We start from the raw sequence: 23452 nt of genomic DNA, 5'->3' as shown, positions 1-23452 counted from the left end.
GATGGGTATGAGTCTGAGAAACCAAGATCTTTAGAATTCACCTAAACAGTTTTAGTTACATGTCCATTCTACATCATTTGTTCTGGCCTTGCGCCTACCCTGAGTTCTGCACATGCATATTTCCATTTCTTTGAGCATATCATCAATAAATTCCAGCTGCCTCTAGTCTCCTAAAGTAGAAAAATTTCTGAGAGCAAGTTACGATGAGGCGAAAACTATCCTTCTAAAACATTTTTCAAAGCTTATTTACTTATTGACCTTTCCTGATCAACCTAAGAGCTGCTCCAGGAGGCGAAGCGACCAGGAAAGAGCAGGCCTGACATTGACGGATGGGTGTGAAGGGGTGCAGAGCCGATAAATCGATATGGGGATATTAAGGCTATGAATCAAAAGTACATCTTCTCATTTCGTTTTTGATTGATGAACGATTTTATGCTTAATGCGTGTTTTTGTTCTTCGATATGGCCTAATCTATATTTTGGCCTGTGCACTTCATGATCCCATCTGCAAGTTAAAGACAAGAAGTTTTCAGGGGTTAGATTGGGAGATTAATTTTAAAGAATATGTAACAAGAGACAATGCTGCTAAGATGACTTATTAGTGAATTAAAACCATTACAGACACGTGGATTCATTGCATTGTTGTTTTAAGTTTACTTTATGCACAAATAGGCTAATAGGATCTGGACCTACAGGTTTAAGTTGAATCCGAACCGTTGTGAATTGTGCCCCCACCGGATATCGAACCCCTTGATTACAAGGCGATCGTGGATTGATGTTTTGGTTTGCAATAGGATTTTACAATCGGAGATATATGGGAAATTCACACATTGATTACAGGCTAACGAGACTTTAGTGATAAAAAAGCAGCCAGGAAAATTTTGTACATAACCTTGATGTTTATGTCTTCTTCGAACGTTGATTTATTGAAAATATGTTTATTATTTATTGATTTACTTGTTGTTTTTTTACTTCGCTTTTCTGCCACTTTTGGCTAATGAGTGAGACCTGTCTTCGTACCGCGCTGTGCTAACTATTCCACTTCTTGGAATGTGCCTGTGTTCTTGCTTATGAGAGTGTAATTGTAATGAGTCAACTTACAAAGTTTGGTAAAGTCTGTACTAGATATCAGATTGGCAAATCTGGACTGGACTTTCTCTTTACGAACCCCATACCGCTCTACAACGCTACGTGAGGAATAAGGATTACCTTTACAGTAATACTTTTACTACATAAGTATGGTACGTTGTAAAAATATATTGTCTTAAGATGTTGGTAGTATTCTATTGTTGATAAAAGGCATAGAGGTGGTGGAGCTTTGGTAATTTAATTTCAATGAATAATCACTCGGGTTATCGACCAGATGAGTTATGCAAAGTTTTCCAAGTTTTCAACAGCTAAGGGAATACTTTCAAGGACTCACCTGGTCGATAACCTGAGGGTTTCTTCAGAACTCGCCTGGTCAAATACCGGAGAGAGTTTCTTCACAACTCGCCTATTCGATAACCGGAGAGAGTTTATTCAGAACTCGCCAGGTCGATAACAGGAAAGAGTTTCTTCAGAACTCGCCCGGTCGATAACCGCAGAGAGTTTCTTCACAACTCGCCTAGCCGATAACCGGAGAGAGTTTATTCAGATCTCGCCTGGTCGAATACCTGAGAGTTTCTTCACAACTCGCCTGGTCGAATATCTGAGAGTTTCTTCAAAACTCGCCAGGTCGATAACCGGAGAGAGTTTCTTCAGATCTCGCCTGGTCGAATACCTGAGAGTTTCTTCAGAACTCGCCTTGTCGAATACCTGAGAGTTTCTTCAGAACTCGCCTGGCCGATAACCGGAGAGAGTTTATTCAGAACTCGCCAGGTCGATAACAGGAAAGAGTTTCTTCAGAACTCGCCCGGTCGATAACCGCAGAGAGTTTCTTCACAACTCGCCTAGCCGATAACCGGAGAGAGTTTATTCAGAACTCGCCAGGTCGATAACAGGAAAGAGTTTCTTCAGAACTCGCTTGGTCGATAACCGCAGAGAGTTTCTTCACAACTCGCCTAGCCGATAACCGGAGAGAGTTTCTTCAGATCTCGCCTGGTCGAATACCTGAGAGTTTCTTCGGAAATCGCCAGGTCGATAATCGGAGAGAGTTTCTTCAGAACTCGGCAGGTCGATAACCGGAGAGTTTCTTCAGAACTAGTCTGGTCGATAACCGGAGAGAGTTTCTTCAGAACTAGCCAGTTTGATAACCGGAAAGATTTTCTTCAGAACTCGCCCGATCGATAATCGAAGAAAGTTTCTTCAGAACTCGCCCGGACGATAACCAAGATAGTTTCTTTTAAATGCAAAAAAACTGCATTTTCCAAGAGATTTAGACAGTTTCAGATTAATCGAATTGAAATTTTATTTTGAACGAAAATATTTTTTCATGTACCTTCTCTACCCTTCTACGCTAATCGCGATGATGAGGATGAATGGTGAATTGATTAACTAAGTGACAGGCCGAACACAATGTCCTCTATGTCTTACCTAGAATTCGCCACCAGGACTTTAAGTTTAGTAGGGTAATACGCTAACAGCTCCGTCACAGCTAAAATATTTCTAGTATATGTGGTTCCTTTAGTTAATATTATAAAACTAAACATAAACCTCTTGAGAAAGAATAAGTTAACATTATTATTGTATCAAAAATAATAGCAATACGCTGAATATTTCATTGTATCAGGTACACACGGGCCTACATTTTGCAGACTCACGAGGCTCTGGCGTCTGTACTTACAGCCAGTAGAATCCTCTTTGGGGCTTATGTTGTGTCCTGTCCATGTGTGTTAGTGATTGTGCTTTCATCAATTTCACTTATAAAGGTTCATACTCATATTTGCGATTATCCAAAAAGTGGGAGAAAAGCGAAGTAAAATAAAGCAATTCAATCAATGAATCGTTGATGGCATATTACAAAGTGCACGTGCTTAATTGTAGTTATGGATTCAATAAATGGTAAAAGGTAAAGTGCTCCCCTGTGCATAGCACCACGCCTTGAAGGCGTATAGGGGGGGTGGGGGTAACGCCCCACACTTTCTTGATCCGGTCGTGAGTGGGGGTGATGTGATCAGCATCACGCCCCTGACCGCCTTTACCCCCCAGGGTTTCCCCCAGGTACCCATGTTATTCGACAGTGGGTGGGCGCCGGGGCCGCTTCCATCATTAGAAAAGTTCCGGGATTTGAACCGGCCGGGGATCGAACCCGGGACCTTTAGCATGGTAGTTAGACGCGTTACCGACTGAGTCACCGCGGCCGTTGAACGTTAATTATGCAGTGCTTTCATTGTTACGTTTTAAGAATACCTTACACTTCACCTAAGTATATGTTTGAATATTGTCCGTAGTATAAGTAAAATGGAAGAAACATTCCCGTTTCTATTGCACTTATCGTGATAACGATTTCTTTCCTCGAGTTTCTATTATTATAAGATGCAATTATAGTTTCAGATTTTTAGTGCATTGCTTTTACAGGTAAACTGTAATACTGTACATGACACCCATAATGTCACGAGTCAGCGAATGGTAAAGCAAAGCAGACCAACGCTGATATGTGGTTACCAGCTATTCCCAAGTGACTGTTGTCGGAGTCAGCTGTCCTTAGCACCAGGAATAGGTTCTGGGTTGGTTATGGCTATAATAACAACGCTGCATACGCCTGGTTTGGTACAGCTGTAATGACAACAGACCCTTCCAGCCTCAGGGTAGCTAATTGAAGTCCCGAGTTCTCGTCCCGGGCAGAGCGTTTGTGAATGTGTGTGTATGTCTGTGTGTAATGGTTCTTTATGCATCCATGCTCTTTAGTTTCAGTTTGTTTTTAAGTCCACTTTATGCACTGAAAGGCTAATCGGGACTGGAGCTACAGTTTAAAGTGGTATTCTAACCACTATGTAACTCAACCGGGTATTGAACCCGAGACCTCTTGATCACAAAGTGACGTCGTAACCACTACGCCATCGGGGAGTTCTTACACTTAATTAGTGGTGATAATACGTGACGTTAGATAAGGACACATGAAATGTATAGAAATTGGTATTTCACGCCCATTTTCTGTCTTGAAGTTAGAGGCCTTCCCAATGGAGTAGTGGTACCCTCGTCGACTTGTAATCAAGGGGTCCCGAGTTCGATACCCGGTGGGGGCACAATGGTTCGGATCCCACTTTAAACTGTAGGTTCAGTTCCGATTAGCTTTTCTGTGTACAAAGTGGACTTAAAACAATAAATCAATCAATCAATGTAAGTTAATACAGCGAGGTGATTGGAAGATTACATGATGACATCGGTGGAATCCAATCAATCCGAAACCAAGACTCCTGCGTTTGTGGCACGTTAGGCTAACCACTATATCATAGATGTCATCAGCGATAATCTACTGGAGTAATCGCAGATCGCTTCTTAATTCGGTTATTATTGAAACATAATAATTATCTAGTCATAACCCTATTTAAGGCAAATTCTACTGTACTCTTTGACGAGGTCATCATACCGACAACCGGAGCAAATTGAATCGAATGTGCTGAGTGTATTTTGGCGCCAACAGCTGTGTTACAGATTGTTTAGTTAGATCGCCTGCCTTCGTTTAACACTGCTTGAAACACATCAATTAACGCAATCACCGATGAAGCATTCGTTACACAAACACAATGCATTGTAAAGATTTTTAAACTTACCTCCTTGACTGTGATCCTAATGTGTTGTGACACCATTGTAGTGTCATTTGACAGAGTCGCAAAAAAGTGAATGCCATTCCACAGTTTAAGAGATTTGATTGCAGTTCCTACACAATCAATTGTAAAACTAGTTCCTCTACTGATTTTGATTTTTCTCACAGAGATTCGTAGACAAACTAGCTCAAACTACACTAATCACACTTGGTTACAAAAACATTATTCTTCCATCCATGCACACTCTCACAGTTAAATTATTGTCATTGTTTTGACAGCAGATATTGTTTTTCTTCTTGCAATTTGGTTCTGCAGTTCGTTAAAAAAAGAAATTGCAAGTCAACGTTTCACTTTTTAAGTAACCATATTTTCAGGGTCAATCGGGGTCGTGAAACTCGAGCCGCGTCGGATTGTCATAATAAATGGGCAATCCCATGACCTTGCCCCCACGTGACCTAGCGAGGGCTTCTGTGGCGTCAAGTCATCAGGTCGCAAGGTCGTATGTCAGCGATCACCCGAACACATGATAGAAAACACGTCATGGTTTTACGTCCGTCCACATTGGAGTAGGTGAAACCTCAGCGCCAAAACTCGCCAGTGTTCAGAGCAACGCCAGAGAGACTGAAAGATCCACGGCTTTTTAAGACGAAAACCCACGTTCCGTCAGCTGACGAGGCGACGCCGCTGCCATCTTTTGAGCGAGTAGGAAAGCTCGACTGCCGAACGGGTCGCAGAGCGCACGGGACCATAGACAATTGATTAGTAAAACGTGGAGTCGCATCGAGGAATGCGTGGGCGGAGAGACAGCAGCGCCAAATGCGTTCCTGCGGCAGTCGGGGAACTAAACGCGCGTTTACCCGCTGCCAGGAGTCATTTAGAATAAAGTGCAGGCAGTCACTTTGGTCTACCACACTTGGAGGGTCGCTGGTACATATCCAGTGCCGCATTAACGACCGTCTATCTCAGTAAGGGAGACCGCGGGGGGAGGGGGACAAGGAGGCACTTGCCCCCGCTGAGATATCTGGAAAAAAGTTCATGTAATTCCAATCGTCAAATTGTAGCGATATTTCTTTACAAACTAGCTGATTATCCGGCGTTGCCCCTGTATTTATTTACCCAAATCTTCTCTTAACCAGGAAATAATGAATTCTAACTAGAGTGTAAAATGTAACTAATTATATTTCATCGTTAATGTCACCAATTAGCTTAGCGACTCCGAAAACTATAGATTCGACACTAATCTAGGTCATTTGTGGCATTTTATTTTCACCCCCTCTCACCCCCCATGCCGATAGGTGATGAACTTGGAGTTGAACCGCATTGGGAGTGTCACGAAAACTATGGATTCCATTCGCAACACAGCCTGAATGTTAGACAACCCGAGAACACTATCGTTGTGCGGATTGCATAGAGTCACGGATGTCTGTTTGTGCGGAATTTAATATCGGTGGTTCTCGATTATTTTTACATGTCACTCCTTCCCACATCACCCCTAAGGGTGCCAGGTGTGTCTTACCCCCACAGTATTTCTTTCCAGATTGTAAGTGATACGTGTTCCAAGTTTGGTTGAAATTGCTCCAGGCGTTCGAGAGTTATGCCGGAACAAACAAATCAAATACACACCCACACACATACATCAATTTTTATTATATATATATATTGATAGATAAAATTGTTTTCTGTGATTTACACGCTGTCAGTTACAGCAATTATTGTAACAAACAAAATAACAAGATAACTTTTTCACAAGAGACATTAAGATCATATTGTCTGCCGCAACTAGGGGTGTGCGAGACGGGAAAATTTTGATCGGGACGGCGTTGGGAAGGAAATATTAATCATTCTGACTTTCGGGACTCCATTTCCCAAACAGCTCGGGAGATTTTAGAAATGTCCCGATGCCGTGAAAATCTCGAATTGTACACACTATTTCCCCTTGAAGTATTATTTTTGCTCTTCTGGAATAAAAACTTAATTTCCAGAAATTTCACACACTTACAGTGCAGAAAATAAAACAAATTAACCTCCTTTAAATAAAGTCCTTTAGAATTTCTGTTCGGGATTACGAAAACTCGGGATCTGACCTTCATGATTAACACTTCATCATTTTGAAATATTACTTTCTTTACACCGCCCTTTGGCGTGTAAAATCATGGATCAGAGGAACCAGGAACTACAGCACATTAAGTGGTCTCCGTTTGGTATCTGTTTATTGCGAAAAAGTATAAATAGAAAAAGAAATGTTCATCAACAAAGTGTTCGATGTTTTTGGTAAGGAAGTAAGGCCATACCAGTTTCTGTTTAAATCGTAGACTTGACTCTAAACTTGTATACAACGCCAAAGTATTTTCAATTCATGTTGAATTTTATGATTTGTAAAGTAATAATAATAATAAAAGTTTATATGACTGAGGGGGAAGATATGAAATCTTACTCTGCCCCCCCCCCACTTTGAGGAGAGGATGACCATGTTCCGCTGGCAATGCTCATTGAATGTTTATCGTTAGTTTTAGTTGTAGCTTCTAACTGTGATAGTTTAGACGTCATGGGGAAGCATCCTTTACTCTTATGTTGACCGATGATGTATAGCTTGTCTGAGACGTCTCTTTGGTGATCATTTAAATTTAGTCGTCAAGGGGAAGCGCAATTTACTAATTTGTTAACTGACATTGTTTAGTTCGTCTGAGACACTTATAGGGTGATCACGTAAATTTAGGACCTCTCATGGCGTAGTGGTAACGTCGTCGCCGTGTAAACAAGGGGTCCCTGGTTCGATACCCGATGTAGGTAGGTGCATAGTGGTTCGGATTCCACTTTAACCCACTATTCGATGCTTTGTTGATTTTCTTAATGTCGTTTATTTTAGCTGAACGGGGAGATGAGGGGGAGAATAAAAAAATCTCTCCTTGCGCAGGTACAGGTCACCGCTCACGAGAAGATCCCCAAACGAGGGTTGACGGGGAACGGGTGTGAAGGCAAGGATCGGTCCATTTGCAGATTTTAGGGGAAGCAGAAAGCCTTCCGCTGTGGCTTTTCGAAGTACGTGGGAGTTGATTTGCGTCAATCATGCAGAGCGTGCGTCCGCAGCAACAGTTTGCTGCTTTTCTTTCAGTGGCCAGAATACTTATGTATTGCTTATCCTGTGCATTATTTAGACTGTATTTCAAAGAATTTTAAAAGAATATACGGCAACGACTTTAGTTTTACCAGATGACAAACTTTAAAAAAGAAGTCATTTTTAGATTGCAAAATGTTGTGAACTTTAGACGAAGAAGCACGTTTTGTGCTTACTGGTGTTTTGGTGGGCTTATAGATCACACAACCCTGTAAAATAATTTTACACCTTTTCCGTATAACTAATAATAGGCCTCATTGTAGGCAAATGTCTTAATATTCTAATATTTATTCCCTATGCTCCTAATATTATACGGTTGTGAAGCTTGGTCTCTTACTTTAAAGCAATAACATAATTTGACATTCTGCCTCGGAGTTTTTTCTTCCAGGCCTAAAGTCAGGAAACCGTTTTTGTAAGACGTCACTAAAAACAACTTTTGTATTTTGGCATGGTTCAGATCGCTGATCGACAGAATTTCACTTCTCCACTGCCATGTAACAACAAGAGTACGGCAGTTTAAAAATACTGTTTATTTCTGAATTCTGTCATGAAACTTGCTACACACCAAGAGCCGCGGTAGATGTCACAAACGGTTTGAAATTAAAACCTCACGCGGCGCGGCGCGGCGGTGACAACACAAGAGACGCAAAGGTCCAACAATTTTTCTTTGCGCTTGCAACTGAGAGTGTTGTATTTCTTTACTTTGAAATTGAAAATGGAAACAATATTAACAATTGTTTACAAGTAACATTTTGTTACTAATCTTGAAGTTAAGCAGCTGTCTATACCCCAAAAAAAAGGATATTTTCAAATTTTCCTAAAAACCCGCCCGGAGCATTTTTAGTACCCGAAAAACAGGATTTGTCCCGGTAAAAGTAAACTTCTGTTCGTCGCTGCACCGGTTACAGCAAGGTCACATGTGTTTTTCACTCAGGACTCACACCTTCGACCCTAATAGTGAAGTCGCCTGCTGCTACGTCACTTCACTTCCGTCAGGGATCTTCTCCTGAGCGGTGAGCTGTACTACAACTGTGTCAAGAAAGTGTCCATGTTGATCATACATTTTCGTAGCAAAGGGTAGGTTGTAGAGGAAGAAATTCCATCCGCCCCCAAGATATCTTACTTCTTTTCGTCATGCCGACCTCCGTGGTGTAGTGGTTATCACAGCGCGCTACGAAGCCTGGGGTCCCAGGTTTGAATCCCAATCTGGGTATGGGTGTTATTTGTGAATGTCATTTCATCAATTTCATCGTGCCATCACTCATTCTCATCTTCGCGATTAGCCAAAAGTGGCAGAAAAGCGAAGTAAAATAAACTAAATCAATCAATAAATCAATTATTTTTATCACAAAGTGTGCGAAGACCTCAACTGGCCTATTAAAGAAAACCGAAAAACGTATGCAAATATTGTGTGTGGTAGTGTTATAAAAAATAATAAAGTGACAAAAATTTTGATTCGAAGTCAACAGGAGCTCAATCTATGGGGTAGATTTTTGTAACGAACCGTTACAGGAGTGACACTGTCGAGTTTCTCCACAAGTGGAAATGCTGAGCATATAAAGATTTTAATACTATACGCGTAAATTGATGAAAATATATGCACTCAAAAGTCGGTCGTCGTCTTCGTGAATGTGCCATTATAACGATCTAAAAATATGAAATTAATCGCTATGAAACATGTATTTTCAACTATCTCTGGTAGAACCTCCTCTGTAGTATGCATTATTCCCAGTCACATTTCGGTTTCAAAGGTCATCTCCGATTTATCCACACAAAATAATATATAATATTGTTAACATTTTAGCTATCAAACACATTGCTTAGTGTGAAAAAATAAATTACACCAGAAGGTGGTGTTTTTCATCCCTCTCAACCTCACAAGCCTTCACAAATCAATAACTCTTCGGACAGATGTTTCAGATTTGAAATAAATTTTCCATGAGAATCATATGGAAGGCGGAGGGAGCGATTACCCCTCCCCCCCCCCCAACTGAGATGTTAAAGACTAGACTCAACTTAATTTTAGACGTCAAAGGGAAGCGAAGTTTAAACTTACGTTAACTGACGGTGTATATAGTTTGTCAGGAAAACCTCAGGGGTGATCAGCTAAATTTAGACGTCAGGGTTAGCGCAGTTCACTCTTATATTAATTGACGATTTATAGTTAGTCCAAGACTAGGGTGACCAGACACATAGATTCAAAAAAGAGGACAGAGCATGGTGAAAAAAGAGGACAAAGTCCTAAAAAAGAGGACATTTTGCCATTACTAATTATTTAATCAATATAAACAAACTACCAACCTTTACTCACAGATAATTCTGTTGATTTTTTCAATAAATTCTGCTACTTTTAAGCAACGAAAGCAATCTCCTAATCTATTGTTTAACATGACTAAAAATATCAATAGTTTGAAACACAGAATTTTTCTTTTTTTTTCTTTTCAATTCTTGGATATTTGAATGCGAATGTTACAAGCAGGCACGTATCCAGAAATTCTTTTCGGGGGGGGGGGCTAAATATAATTTTTTTTACAGGAGTATAGATAGAACCTCGCAAGGTTTAAGGTCGATGCGGGCGATTCAGTTCCAAAACGGAAGGGGGGAGGGGCAAGAAAAGTTTACTTTCTCTTGATAGACAAAGGTTAGCATTAAAAAGGCCATAGTGTGGGGCCAAAAATGGAGAGCAACTATCACCTAAATCTGCCACTGTCTAAGCTGCTGTTTTCTTTGTTTTGTATTTCCTTCTTTCTTTCAGAACGTGACATCGGTACATTTTTATCACTCGACTCCTCTGTTGCAATGTACGAATGTTGTGTTTGTGCCGAAACGATCTCAGTATGTGTATGTGTGTCCGTTTCAGGAAGCTGTTATGCAATGGACGATCTATTCGAATGTGTTCTCCCAGGTTTGGATATGATCCTTTATGGTGTTGTCGCCTGCCTTCGAAACGTAATTTTAACAAAAATCCTAATTTTCCATCCTTATGACTTGGATCTTCAAGATTTAGGAAGAATTCAGACCGAAGGCACACACACGTCGTTTGCAATGAGCGACCCAATCAACAGAAACGTTTCACACCGTAGCGGCACGACAGGCTGCACAAGCCTGTGTTCGATTTGTGAAGCTTCGGTATGAAACCTGGTGAGTCAATCTCATTGTCACCTTGAAACGGCAGCTCGTGTTGACCACAGAAGAAAAATATCTTGTCAACCGGTGGGAATGTCCCTTAGTTTTATTTTATCCCCTTTCTCAGCTTGTTAATTAAACAGGCAACATCTTACGGTTGGGCATACACAAGACATGTCCTATGCAGAAATTTTAGCGGAAAATGCAGGCTCCACCAGGCATACCGTGCCATTGCTCTACAGCGACAGCAAAAGATCAAGCGAAGCCAAGGGTGACTCGGTAGCTCACTTGGTAGAACAAATAATGGCACGGTATATGCCAGAGACCCTGGTTTTAGAGTCATGGTCGAGCTTGCTTTTTCCGCTAAAATTTCCACATATGCAACATCATCTTGCTTTCTCTTCTCGACATTCATAAAATTTTCGGCCTTCCTAGCTGCCTCTTTATGGTAGTTAGTGTTTGAGTGTTTTTCCAAAACAGTTGACTTAAAAGTCCTTTTTTAACCCACGAAACTCTCGGACTGCATACACGAAACTTGGCCCGGTCACTAATAAATCGTCACTCAAAACTTAGTTTTTCAGTCGATCTGTGCACCTTATTTCTTTTTTTTAAAAGAAATGATGCTCGAATGCCCATTACTGCTGAAATATTTACTGTACTAGAGACCTTCGATCTCTTCGGCTCATGACCCGAAACTAGCACTACACGGTCGGCAGTGTCTTCAGCTTTGGACCCGAACTTGTACTAGTGGTAGACTTCAGCACTTTCCAGGAAAATGTTTCACTAGTCCTCTCCCCCCCCTTCCCCCCGAATATCTACATCTTATAAAATTGTCAATGGACACTGTCACACTTACTCCTGAAGTCTTATTGAATAATTCTGTTGTACAGACCAACTGTGAAATTGAATTCGCGTATTTATATTCATATTATATTCTGGAATGTTCCGCCAGTAGTTCGACTCCACCTCCTATTCAAGAAAGTTCCATCTCGAGCTTTTCAGAGAATTAGTAACGCAACGAATCGCCCGACTCATGGCGCTACCTTCAACAGTGCTTTGTTGTGCAACTTCCAAATGCTGACAAATATTTAAATAATGCTCAAGTTCGTTGCGACAACACCGTAAGAGCAAGAAAAGTTTACATACAATATTATCAATAACAGGGTTATCCCTCAGGGTTCTAGAAAATTCTCCGCCTTTCCTCGATAATTATATCTCTCCTTAAAATATAATCACAATATTTTATTTCACACACACAAGCCAAAAAAGTCATTTTATCTAGTGTAAATCGAAACATTTCGGAGGGGGCTCAAACCCCCTGAGCCCCCCTCTAGATACGTGCCTGGTTACAAGCACTTCACTTTCACTTATTTCCAAAAACCGAATTTAAATTTTAGGTAGTTTAGATTGTGTCAGGAAATATGATTTTAATGCCACGAACATTTTTGCACTCTTTCAACAGGAGGGGAAAGTGACAGCCACCTTACACTTTACCTCATATTCGATTCTTCCATCCTTTAAAAGCTGAATATTTTCTTGCAAGATCGTTATTTCATGAAAGTAAATATGGCTTAATAATAATCAAAATTCTCACTTCGTGTTTCTGTATCGCGTATATTTGACTCTGAAGTGAACTGGCCGACCACTGTGTCGGAGTGGTTAGCACACCGCGCCACAACGCCAGAGGTCCCGGGTTCGAATCCCAGCCTGAGCACGAGTGTTCTTTGTGAGTGTCCCTTCATCAAAATCATCATATCATCGCTCATCCTCATCTTTGCGATTAGCCAAAAGAGTCAGAAAAGCGAATAAAAATAAACCATTTCAATCAATCGAAAATGATATGCTCAGATTACATGGAGAGGGATAACATGATAGTAGCGTCTGCGTTTTGCCCATTTCTACCGTTATGAAAGCCCTTGTTCCTTAGATTCTCGAGACAGCCAGCACCTGGATAAATCTTTTATGCTCAAAAGTGGATAATTTTTTTCGTCAGGTCCGTAATGAGAAGCAGGGTTGTTTGAGGTCCAAGAACTCATATAATCTATTAGATTCTTCAATAGAACCGAAACCTTTTCTCTCGCACAATTTAAAATTCGATCCAAGTTGGGTATTATCTCATAGCAATATGTAACTTGGACCCTATTTAAACTGATTCGGAAAAAAAGGTTCCTGGACCGAATTAAATTAATTCGGAAAAAAGATTCCTGGAAGTATTTAAATTGTTCCGGAAAAAGTGTTCCTAGACCGTATTTAAATAAATTGCATCCGGAAAAAAGGTTCCTGGAGCGAATTGAAATACTTCACAGATAAAAAGGTTCTCTACGGTCCAGAATCCATATAAGCTTGCTGATTTTCTCTCCGGGACCGGAATTGAATTTATTTAAAATTCCTGGGCCTTTAACAACCCTGCTAATGACTAGGAGTGTGCGGAACAGAACTTTTTTTGGTCGGGACGGGAGAGAATCACGATTTCCGAACCAAGCCGGGAAATTTTCGGGACGGGAAATGTTTAACAATTTCCCGATGCTGTGGAAATCACGAATTTTACGCCACTCTTTATTATTATTATTTAAATATTTGATTATTATTATTATTATTATTATTATTATTATTGCAATTTCCGAAAACTGTCAAGACACTTAAAATGCAGAAAACATCAAGAATTAACCACTTTTAAATAACCATTTGAAAGTTCCTGACTGCGCGGTATCCTGAAAAGTTTGGAAATCATTCCCCAAAGTCTGGATCAGGACGAGAAATTCTTTTTACCGCTCTCGATATCGGCTTTTCTGGATCTCTCGCACACCCCCACCAATGACTCAGTCGGGAAAATGGTCGTGTTCAACTCCCAGATGCTAGGTGAGCATTGCTCGAATACTTAACGCGCCCGCAAGTGATATTATAATCGTTATGTGTGGAAGCATTCTTGATGCAGCACATGTGTCATGGTCAATGCTATACTCTTTCCAAAAAAGGAGGACATTTACCGATTTCTAAGAAATCCGCCCGGACACCGGACAGACACCTAAAAAGGAGGACATGTCCGGATAAAAGAGGACGTCTGGTCACCCTATCCAAGACGTCTGTGGGGTGATCGGTTAAATTCAGATGTCAAGGGGAAGCGCTGTTTATTCTTATGTAAACTGACAATTTGTAGTTAGTCTATGACGTCTCTTTCGGGCCTTCCCTATGTCGTCATAATGTCGTGGTAATGTCGTCGCCTTGTACTCAAGCTGTCCCGGGAGGTATACCGGTGGAGGCATAGTTGTTCGAATCCCACTCTAAACTGTAGGTCCAGTCCCCATTAGTCTTACTTGCATAAAGTGGACTTAAAACTCGAACTCCAAGATGTCTGTTCCCAACCTTCGTGGCGAAGTGGTTAGCGCAGCGCGCAACGATGCGAGGGGGTCCCGGGTTCGAATCCCGGCCTGGGCACGATTCGTCAATATCAAGCCACGTTTTCAAGATTGAATAAATGAGTAGCAAACAGTTGTGAAGCATACATTTAAGTACTACATAAGTTCATATTCGAAATTAGCATTCATAACAATAATATGGGAGTCTATTAGCCGTTATTATAGATCAATGAACCCCCCCCCCCAATTTCCTCAACACTCACTAAACTTATTCACGAAGGCCTAATATATGCTCATTTTGGCTGCTCTAAATTTGCCCTTACACACCTTACACCTAAATGAGAACTTACACACCCCTAGATTGAAACTTCTAGATCCGCAAAACACACAATGATGTATAATATACACAGTCTAACATACTTGTTGAAGACTTTTGTTTTAATTTTCATATTTCAACAAAAGCAAAAATAAGATTTAAAAAATTGTTAACTCCACTTTTTATCACTTTAGGGGCAGATTTTCAGAAAGTCCCTTCTTGGACATAAGAGAACGATATCCCAAAATTCTCAGGTTTCTAGTTCCAGGGATTTGGGTTATTTGTTGATGAGTCAGTGAGGGAGGACGAAACTAAACATGTTCGTTCTCGATACTGCAGCCCTGCATACCACTTAATTGAGTTGAATTGTAAGTGAAACGGTAAATCGGAGGCATGGACGTCCGCAGGATTTTTTCCAGGGAGTGGCAAGCAAGGTATTTTTTTCCGGGGGGGGGGGGCAAAGGACACATATTTTCCTCCAAAATAGTGATGCCCCCTCAAAAAATACTATTTCAGTCTGAAATGATCATGTTTCTTCAACGAATTTATAATAATTAACATAATTTACTGTGACTGAAATGAAATTATGTGTGAATTATATAATTTTTAGGTACAAATTCATTTTCCAGGGGGGCGTGCCACCTTGACCCCCTTCCGGACGCCCATTATCGGAGAGCTAGAAAATGTCGAACGATGACGTGTATACTCTGTCCCAGGAGTCTGTGGAGCAAGCGAACGAAAACGACTCCTCTGCACAAGTGCACCATGTCTCGGGAATCTGTGGACAAAGGCTGCGCATAACGGTAGATTGATTGATTTGTTGTTTAAGTCCACTTTATGCACAGTAAGCCTAATTGAGACTGGACCTACAGTTTAAAGTGGGATCCGAACCCCTTGATTCTCCACCGGGTATCGAACCCGGGACCCCTTGATTACAAGGAGAAGACGCGCATAACGGTAGAGAAGGGGAGAAAGCGAGAGGGTGGAGCGAACCAGTGCATGCACACGGCTGGAAGCTGCAGCCGCGTTTTCTGCTCCATGCACTCACTTCCGCTCTGACGCGCTCATTGGTCGACCGCTCTGAAATTGCGCAGAGGATTCGTTTTCGTTCTTCTGCTCCAGAGATTCCCGGGACAGAGTGTACAGGGTGGTCACAAAATGGGCGTATCCCCTTTTATTTTCGACACTACGATGGTAATATAGTGCAGGAGGCCTTAGAAAGAGCGTTTCGCGGGCTAACAGCAGACGTCACTCGCACACTGTTGCCAATACTCTCGTGTCGTCTGCTGCTCAGCCGAACAAACAGGCCGCGGTAGCAAGAGGCAGAGGTCATTCACCCTTCCAGAAGGGTGCAGCGAGCTAGCTGTGGCAACCGGGCTCGCTCATTCGCGGACCTGATTGGTTCTCGAAGACACACCCGCATATTGTCGTCTGCTGCAAGCCCGCGAAACGATCTTTCTAAGGCCTCCTGCACTATAGTTAGATTACTTGATATGAACACATACCTTGACTTGACTTGCTTTATTTTACTTCGCTTCTTGTGCTACTTTTGGCTAATTTGCGAAGATGGGGATGAGTGATGATATGATGAAAGTCATGAATGGACACTCACAAACATCCACACCCAGGTCGGGATTCGAACCCGGTCCCCCTGATGAACACATACCTGTGTCATTGATTAATCAACCATTTCTGGGACTTCTTGGAGGCCCTTCAGAACGTTGTTGTGGAAAACGTCACCGACCGGAAAAAGGTCTTATTCACACTTGCATCGCGAAGTGTGCCACAATATGGCACAGAGTCCGGCCGTGCTACGAAAAAGACGGTCTCCATACCGGTGTTCCGGGCACTTAAACCATCAGGCATGTGTTCATATGAAGCATTCAACCATAACCATCGTAGTGTCGAAAATACAGGTGGGTAGGGTTGGGGGGAATATGCCCACTTGTGACCTCCCTGTAGTTGTTCATCCCAGTTTTGCCAGCAAACAGTCCACCAGGAATACCCCTCCCCTCGCCTTGTGTTAGTCCGTCATGTTCGTATCTGAAAGGGCCCAAGAACCTTTTGTAAGGTTAGGGGAGGTCAATTTACTTAAATAGTAGAAATAATAATGATAACACGCTACGAAGTCACAGTAGTCATAGTAAAGTGTGGTCACTTCATTACGTTTATTTAAAAAACAAAAAAACAATCGTCTCCATAAAATTTATAAAATAACCAAAATGTATACCACCATTCCAACTTATGCCAAGTAAATTATATAGTATTTACGACCACACATTTAGGGAGCTTTCAGACTGAAGCGACAAGCTACACGTGTCGCTTGTTTTAACCCTACCTTACCGGTGCCGGAGCCGGACGCCAAAACTTATGTACTTTCATGAGGGTGGGCTCAGATGCTCCAACATTTTTTTACCACTAAAATTCAAGAAACTATTTTTATTTTGAATCACTGCTTCCTTTGTTGTTTACATAGGTTCAGTTACATAATAATTGTAATAATTACAAGAATTACCATCATTAATAAAAAATAAGAAGAAATTGTTGCATTAGTGTCACACACACATTCACTAAACCATAAAAAATATATTCATGTTGCATCAATGTTATTTTTGTTTATAGATGTGAATTTATGTAACAGTTATAAAAATCACTATCATTATACACAAATGACGGAACACACATAACAAACTGGGTGGGGGGCCTGATAGGAGGAATGTTCACGTGGTGGGCCGGCGTACGTTACCTTTATGATTTTATAAACAAAAGAAATATAGAAACATTTAGAACACCCTAGGGAAGAATGTAATTTATTTTCAATTTTGTAATGAAAATATTTACAGTTGAAGAAAAAGAAGAACGATAGGTGGTGGGCCTGGAAGCCCTCCGCCCCACTCGAATCAGCTAGGGTTAAGGAAGTTAAAACCTACAACAGTCGAAAATAGTCAAATGTGATCTGACCTAATCTCAGGAGAATAATAATTTCTAGCCGCCACGACGGGAAAAAAATAATGATTAGATGAAATTAAAGGAATACATTCACGAATGAGCTTCTATGAGTAGGTCAGAACTCGAATTAAATACAGGGTGTATCAAAAATAATCATCCGATTTAAAAATGCTATATTTAGGAAACCAATGAACATATAACCTTGCAGTAAGTTGTAGAATACATGTTGGAATATAAAGTTTTGCTTGCAATAAGGTTTACTTTGTTGCAGGTAGGTGCCACTGGTGCAACTCACTCTTTAGTCCGCGTCAGGATGGCAACCCAGCAACCGGCAGCATTCTGCGTGCAACGTCGAATACTGTGAGCAGTAGGTGGTGCAGCACCGTATTTACGACGAAACTCACGCTGCACAACTGTAACGGACCACATTTGTTGAAGTGGAAAACGCAGAAAGCTTTCGGTTGTTGGGATGCCATCTTGAAGCGGACTAAAGAGTGAGCAGCACCAGGCGCCCGTTCCGAAAGTCGCACGAGTTGAACTCGTTAAACGAGTTATGGTAAATTGCCGTCCCATAAGTGCTCTCGTGCATTTCGTTATGCTGTCCCAAAAGTCGCTTTCCGTCCTTCTCGTGCAAGAACGAGATTCACCAAACGCACGGGCCAGAAGACTGGTTTGTTCGGTGAGAATCGTCTGCTGCGTGCAGGCAACGCGCGTGCATGATGGCTTTAAATTGCATATGAAGCAACATGCGTAAGACGAGTGTGCCTCAACTGTTCTTACAATGTGATTAAGATGAGTAACAGTGTCAGCAGTAGAGTTTATTTCTGCCATAAGGACATGCCTTCCGCTCGACGCCACGAGGACGCTGCGCCTGCGCTTTCGTCTAGAGCGTTCCATAAGTCAGTAAAATAACTCGTTTCACCAGGTTGACGAGCCAAGTTACTCTCGTTAAATTCGTTTCGTTAAGACTTTCGGAACGTACCTACCTGCAACAACGTAAAACGTATTGTAAGTGAAACTTCATATTCCAACATGTATTTTACAACTTACTGCAAGGTTCTATGTCCATTGGTTTCCTAAATATAGAACTTTTAAATCGGATGATTCTTTTTGATACACGGTGTACTTTCAACGCACTCGGTCACTCAGGTGGCTTGAATGATATTATCCTTATAGATTTTTAAATTCCATCGTATTGCACTTGGGACAGTGGTTCGGATCCCACTTTAAACTGTAGGTCCAGTCCCGATTAGCCTTACTGTGCATAAAGAGGACTTAAAACACCAAATCAATAACAAAAAAAATCCATCGTATTGCCTGGGAATCAGAATGATATAAGCAAGCGGGTGGGGATTCTGGAACCAAACGCAAGTCTAAGCATACCCCAAGACGAAGATATCATATTATTACAACCACTGGCGTTCGCAGGGTGTAGATGAAGGGACCTCCCGAAATTTTTAGAAAATACAAATTTTCAAATGAAAGCAGTAAAGACCTCGGAAAAACTAAAAATAGTAAATGCATCCCGCTTAAAATAACCCCCCGAATACCATTTTGCCCTAGATCAACTTTTAAAAGGTAATGGTAAATTCTAAATATTATATTTCGTATCCCTCAGAACGCAGCTCTGTAAAATCCACTTTTACAAATACAGCCCCCTCCGAAATGAAACCTGCTTACGCTAATGATTACAGTTAACTTTAAAAAGGAAGAAAAAAATAAATCTATTTGTAGTGTACAGCCTGAGCAGGGGCGTCTTCTGAGCGCATGCGTTAATTGTGGGAAAAGAATTGTTACTTTCTTTCACTTCAGATCCAAGAAATGTAATATAAGCTTAGTTGAGCGCTCTCGTGTAAAATAAATACTTCTCCTATATGAAGAAGTTAGAATGTAGAAATGCTCATTAATGTCGTCGCTGGGCAAGCTGTCGGATGGACCGCATCAGCGAAGGAATGTTTTAACGTGGGCAAGCGCTGCTCGCGTCCATCTCCCTCCCCTGTTCGCTTCTTCCCCTTCACAATCCGTGAATATCGTGTTGGCTGCATGCTGTGAGGTGACAGCTACAGAGAAGAGTATGCTTGTTTTTTTGTTGAACAAAGAGGTGGCAGCGATTGATTTTTTTCTTGGAGGTACAGTGCAATGCACATTTAGTTTAAAGTTAGGTTTATTTTTATTTCTGGGCCTCTTTCAAAGTTCCACATGACTTAGTGCAGTATTTTCCCGAAATATTTAAAACATGACGGCAATTGAAACAGAGGGTGTGATACAGGACCTAATTAAAAAATATAAAAAAACATTCAACTTTCGCTCTTTCTCGGAAAAACAAGAAATAGTTAAAAATGATAGACCTTGCCCTTCTTTAACCGACCTGTGTAATAATCATAAGAATAAGAAACAGGAGTATGCAAGACATTTTCAAACTGCGCAATACAAGAAAACTAGCTGGTTAGCACAGGTTGTGATGTTACAGAGAGGTTGTTCTGTTGGCCTTGGCTATTGTTTGGTGTTAATAGAACAAGTGTGTGGACTAAGGATGGATTTAGCAATTTAAACATACTATCGGTTTCTATTTCAAGACATGAAGAATCTCTCGGTCATATTAGAGCAAGTTTAGAGCTTTCGACATTTGGGCGAACAAGAATATATCTTCAGATAAATCAACAAATGAATATCTGTAAAGCTTCATTATGAGGCCGTAACAAAAAAAAACAGGGAAGTTTTGAAACGACTGATAGACTGTGTATGTTTCTTAGCTAAACAAGACGTCGCCATTCAGAGGCCACGATGAGTCTACCGATTCCATAAATAGAGGAAATTACATTGAATTGATTAATTTTCTTAGTGAATATGATGTTATGCTTGCTAATCACCTGAAAGAAAGTACACTTTTCCGTGGGACATCCCCTACTATTCAGAATGATCTTATAAATTGCATTTCAAAAGTTCTCATTAGTACCGTGAAAAAGAAATAGCGACTACTCAATTTGTTTCAATCCTTTTAGATGAAACAACAGACTCATGTCAGTCAATAAATCACTGTTATCTACGTGCCTCAGGTATGTAAATGATAAAGGGGAGCCACAAGAAATATTCATAGGATTTTCTGAGATGTAAGTGCAGTGTAAGTGAAGCACTGTCTGAGCATGTTGTCAAAATTGCAAGAGATTTTAATTTTGAACCAAATTTGGTTGGTCAGACGTATGATGGAGCAGCAGTTATGGCAGGACAAATAAGCGGACTATAAGAGCGACCACAAGGAGAAAAACCTTGGACGAAAAGTCCCCGCGCAGCTTTCCCTTCTTCCCTCCACCTCGGGCCATAAGGAAGCATGGCCCACTCTCCCCCTTCCCTTCAAGCGGGAGTACGGTGCACAGGAGTCGCGGGTCTGCGCAGGTTTCTTTTCTTGTGGTTCCACTATAGAAAAGCGAGTGCAGGAAAAATATCCGCAGGCTACTTTCACCCATTGTTACAGCCATGTCTTCAATTTGGTTTTACAACAGTCTGCTTGTGCCATTAAAGATTGCCGTATATTTTTTTAAAACCCTATCTGGCATATCTGTATTTTTTTCAACATCTTCAAAAAGGACTCGTGCACGTAAGAAATTCATGGAAAAAATATCCCCCGAGCTGCACCTACACGATGGAACTTTTGTTCAAGACTTGTTAACACAGTGCAAGAAATGAGAAATGATTTGGCTATGTTTTTTGAAGACATTATAGAGAATTGTGATGATTGTGACCCCTTATGTGTATCACAGGCTCATGGGTTCATTAAATTTCTGTCTGAATAGCTATAAGAGTTGTTCTGTTCTTGAGGTTTTTCAAGGATATTTTCCCACTCAGACATACTTTTTGGGATATTACAAAAGAAAACCCTTGATATTGCTTACTGTGAAAAAGAAATTGCAAAATTTCATCTTCTGCTTACTACACAACAAAATGATTTAGAAACAATATGGGAAAAGTCAATATACAAGAGACAAATGAATTTAAAAAAGATGAAGTGTATTGACAAATGTGAAATGAAGCGATTGTACTATGAGATTGTAGATAACATATCCAATCAAATATCCGAAAGGTTTGGTTCTCTTGCTAAGCTCGAATTCATGACCCTTCTGAATGATGATAAATTTCCCTCATACAAATCTAGTTTTCCTGAAAATTTGTTAAATAAACTTAACGTCAGTCCATACAACAAATTATTTGACTTTGTAAAGCTAAAGAATGAGTTGATTGCTCTCTATTCTTCCCCCGAGTTTGAAAGTAAACCTCTACATGAACTGGTACCATATATGAACACGAACAATATTCATAACATTATGAGTGAAACTTACAAGTTGACTACACTCATTTTGTCAATACCAGCTTCAACTGCATCAGTGTAACTATATTTTTCAGCATAAAGAAAAATTAATAATTATATTAGAGCAACACAATCGCAAGAAAGATTAAGTGAGCTTGGTATATATCCATTGAAACCGCTGCTTCTGAAAATTAAAGCATTGCCCTCATTTTAAGAAGATGTTATATGGGAATTTACCACTCAAAATAGAAGAGCAGAATTTACATTTAAATTATTTTAATTAAGTGTGGTCTTTTGTTCCTAAACATCTGATTGTAATTTAGGCCTCTACTATAATGTTATTTGCATAAGCCAAACAAACCTAAATTGTGAATCTCCAATGTAAATATAAACTGTTTATAAACATCAAGTGATTTTATGAAGACTTCCACATCAGACATCAAACCTGGTGAGTTTTGAACTTATCCATATTTCATTACTTTATACGTTATGCAATATTTAGTAATGTTAATGTGCAAATCGTCAACTATTGAATACGTATAATGCTATCCCCCATTCCATAATACATTAAAAAAATTGTGTACAGCATGCCCTTTATGAAAATCCAGGATACGCCACTGAGCCTGAGGTCTTTTAACCTGGGGGAAATTCAATATAAAATTCCCAATCGACATTTCCTGAAAAACACATCGCTAGCAGTTACCGAATCTGCTAACAGGTGGCGACGTTACATGCAGGATACGTCAGCGCCACTCGGCGGTTAAAACGCTTACTTCTTGTAAGCAACAGATCAATGAAGCGGGAAACCGATTTTGAAAACAAACTACGCTCTTCTGGATAAGTTGGTTCGTATATTTGGTTAATTAACGTCACGTAAGTATTAATAATAGCATAGCATGATAGCTGGATGGTGTGATTGGTTGAAGCTATGATGGAATTGACTAGAAGTTCAAACAAAAAATATGTCTCATATTTCAGGTATTTGTCTGAAAGGATTTGTCCAGAATTTTCCATCTTAGGGTAGTAAGGTCGTTTTTAGATGTAAATGTATATTTAGCGATAAAATGTCTATAAAAAAAATATTTGGAACTGTTGTGGGTGTGGGAATAAATGACCGTGTGCTTGAGGTATTTCTTTTTTTTCCGAATTAAAAATTTGACACTATATGTAAATTTCTATTTATAGTGTTCTACATCTGAAAATAATTGATGATACAAAAATACAGTCACGTCCCTTCTGAGTTGTAACGACCCTATTAAACGTACATGAAATAGTTACATCCAAGAAGTTGATTGATTGGTTGATTGATTGATTTAGTTTATTTTACTTCGCGTTTTGTGCCTCTTGGCTAATTTGCGAAGATGGGGATGAGTGATGAAATGATGAAATTGATGAATGGACATTCAAAAACAACCAAGCTCAAGCGGGATTCGAACCCGGGACCCTTGACATCCCAGAAGTGTCCGTGACTGTACAGTGTCTCTCAAAAGTTTTAGGACAACGACATTTTAAACTAGGCAACCCAATTTACACAAGCCGTTGCTGGGTTGCGTGTAGAGTTAGGCTCAGTTTCAGGGTTGCCACATGCACAATAGATATT

At 40.4% G+C, this 23452-nt stretch overlaps 1 protein-coding gene across 2 annotated transcripts in view; it reads right to left on the bottom strand.

The window, feature by feature from the left end:
• LOC145983943 (uncharacterized) overlaps nt 1–23452 on the bottom strand; it is a 305676-nt gene that overhangs the window by 143097 nt on the left and 139127 nt on the right. Inside the window, exon 1 of one of the 2 annotated variants that reach the window (XM_083117136.1) lies at nt 4694–5231. The exons of the other annotated variant lie outside the window; for it this stretch is intronic. Coding sequence (XP_082973262.1) covers nt 4694–4770 — 77 coding nt within the window. The 5' untranslated portion in view covers nt 4771–5231. Of the gene's footprint in view, nt 1–4693; nt 5232–23452 lie in introns of those variants that run through there. 2 annotated transcript variants of the gene reach the window in all.

The sequence above is a fragment of the Lepisma saccharinum genome, chromosome 2 (genome assembly GCF_977018435.1).
Source record: "Lepisma saccharinum chromosome 2, izLepSacc3.1, whole genome shotgun sequence".
In the NCBI taxonomy this organism is placed as follows: domain Eukaryota; kingdom Metazoa; phylum Arthropoda; class Insecta; order Zygentoma; family Lepismatidae; genus Lepisma; species Lepisma saccharinum.
This window is presented reverse-complemented; position numbering and strand designations above follow the sequence as displayed.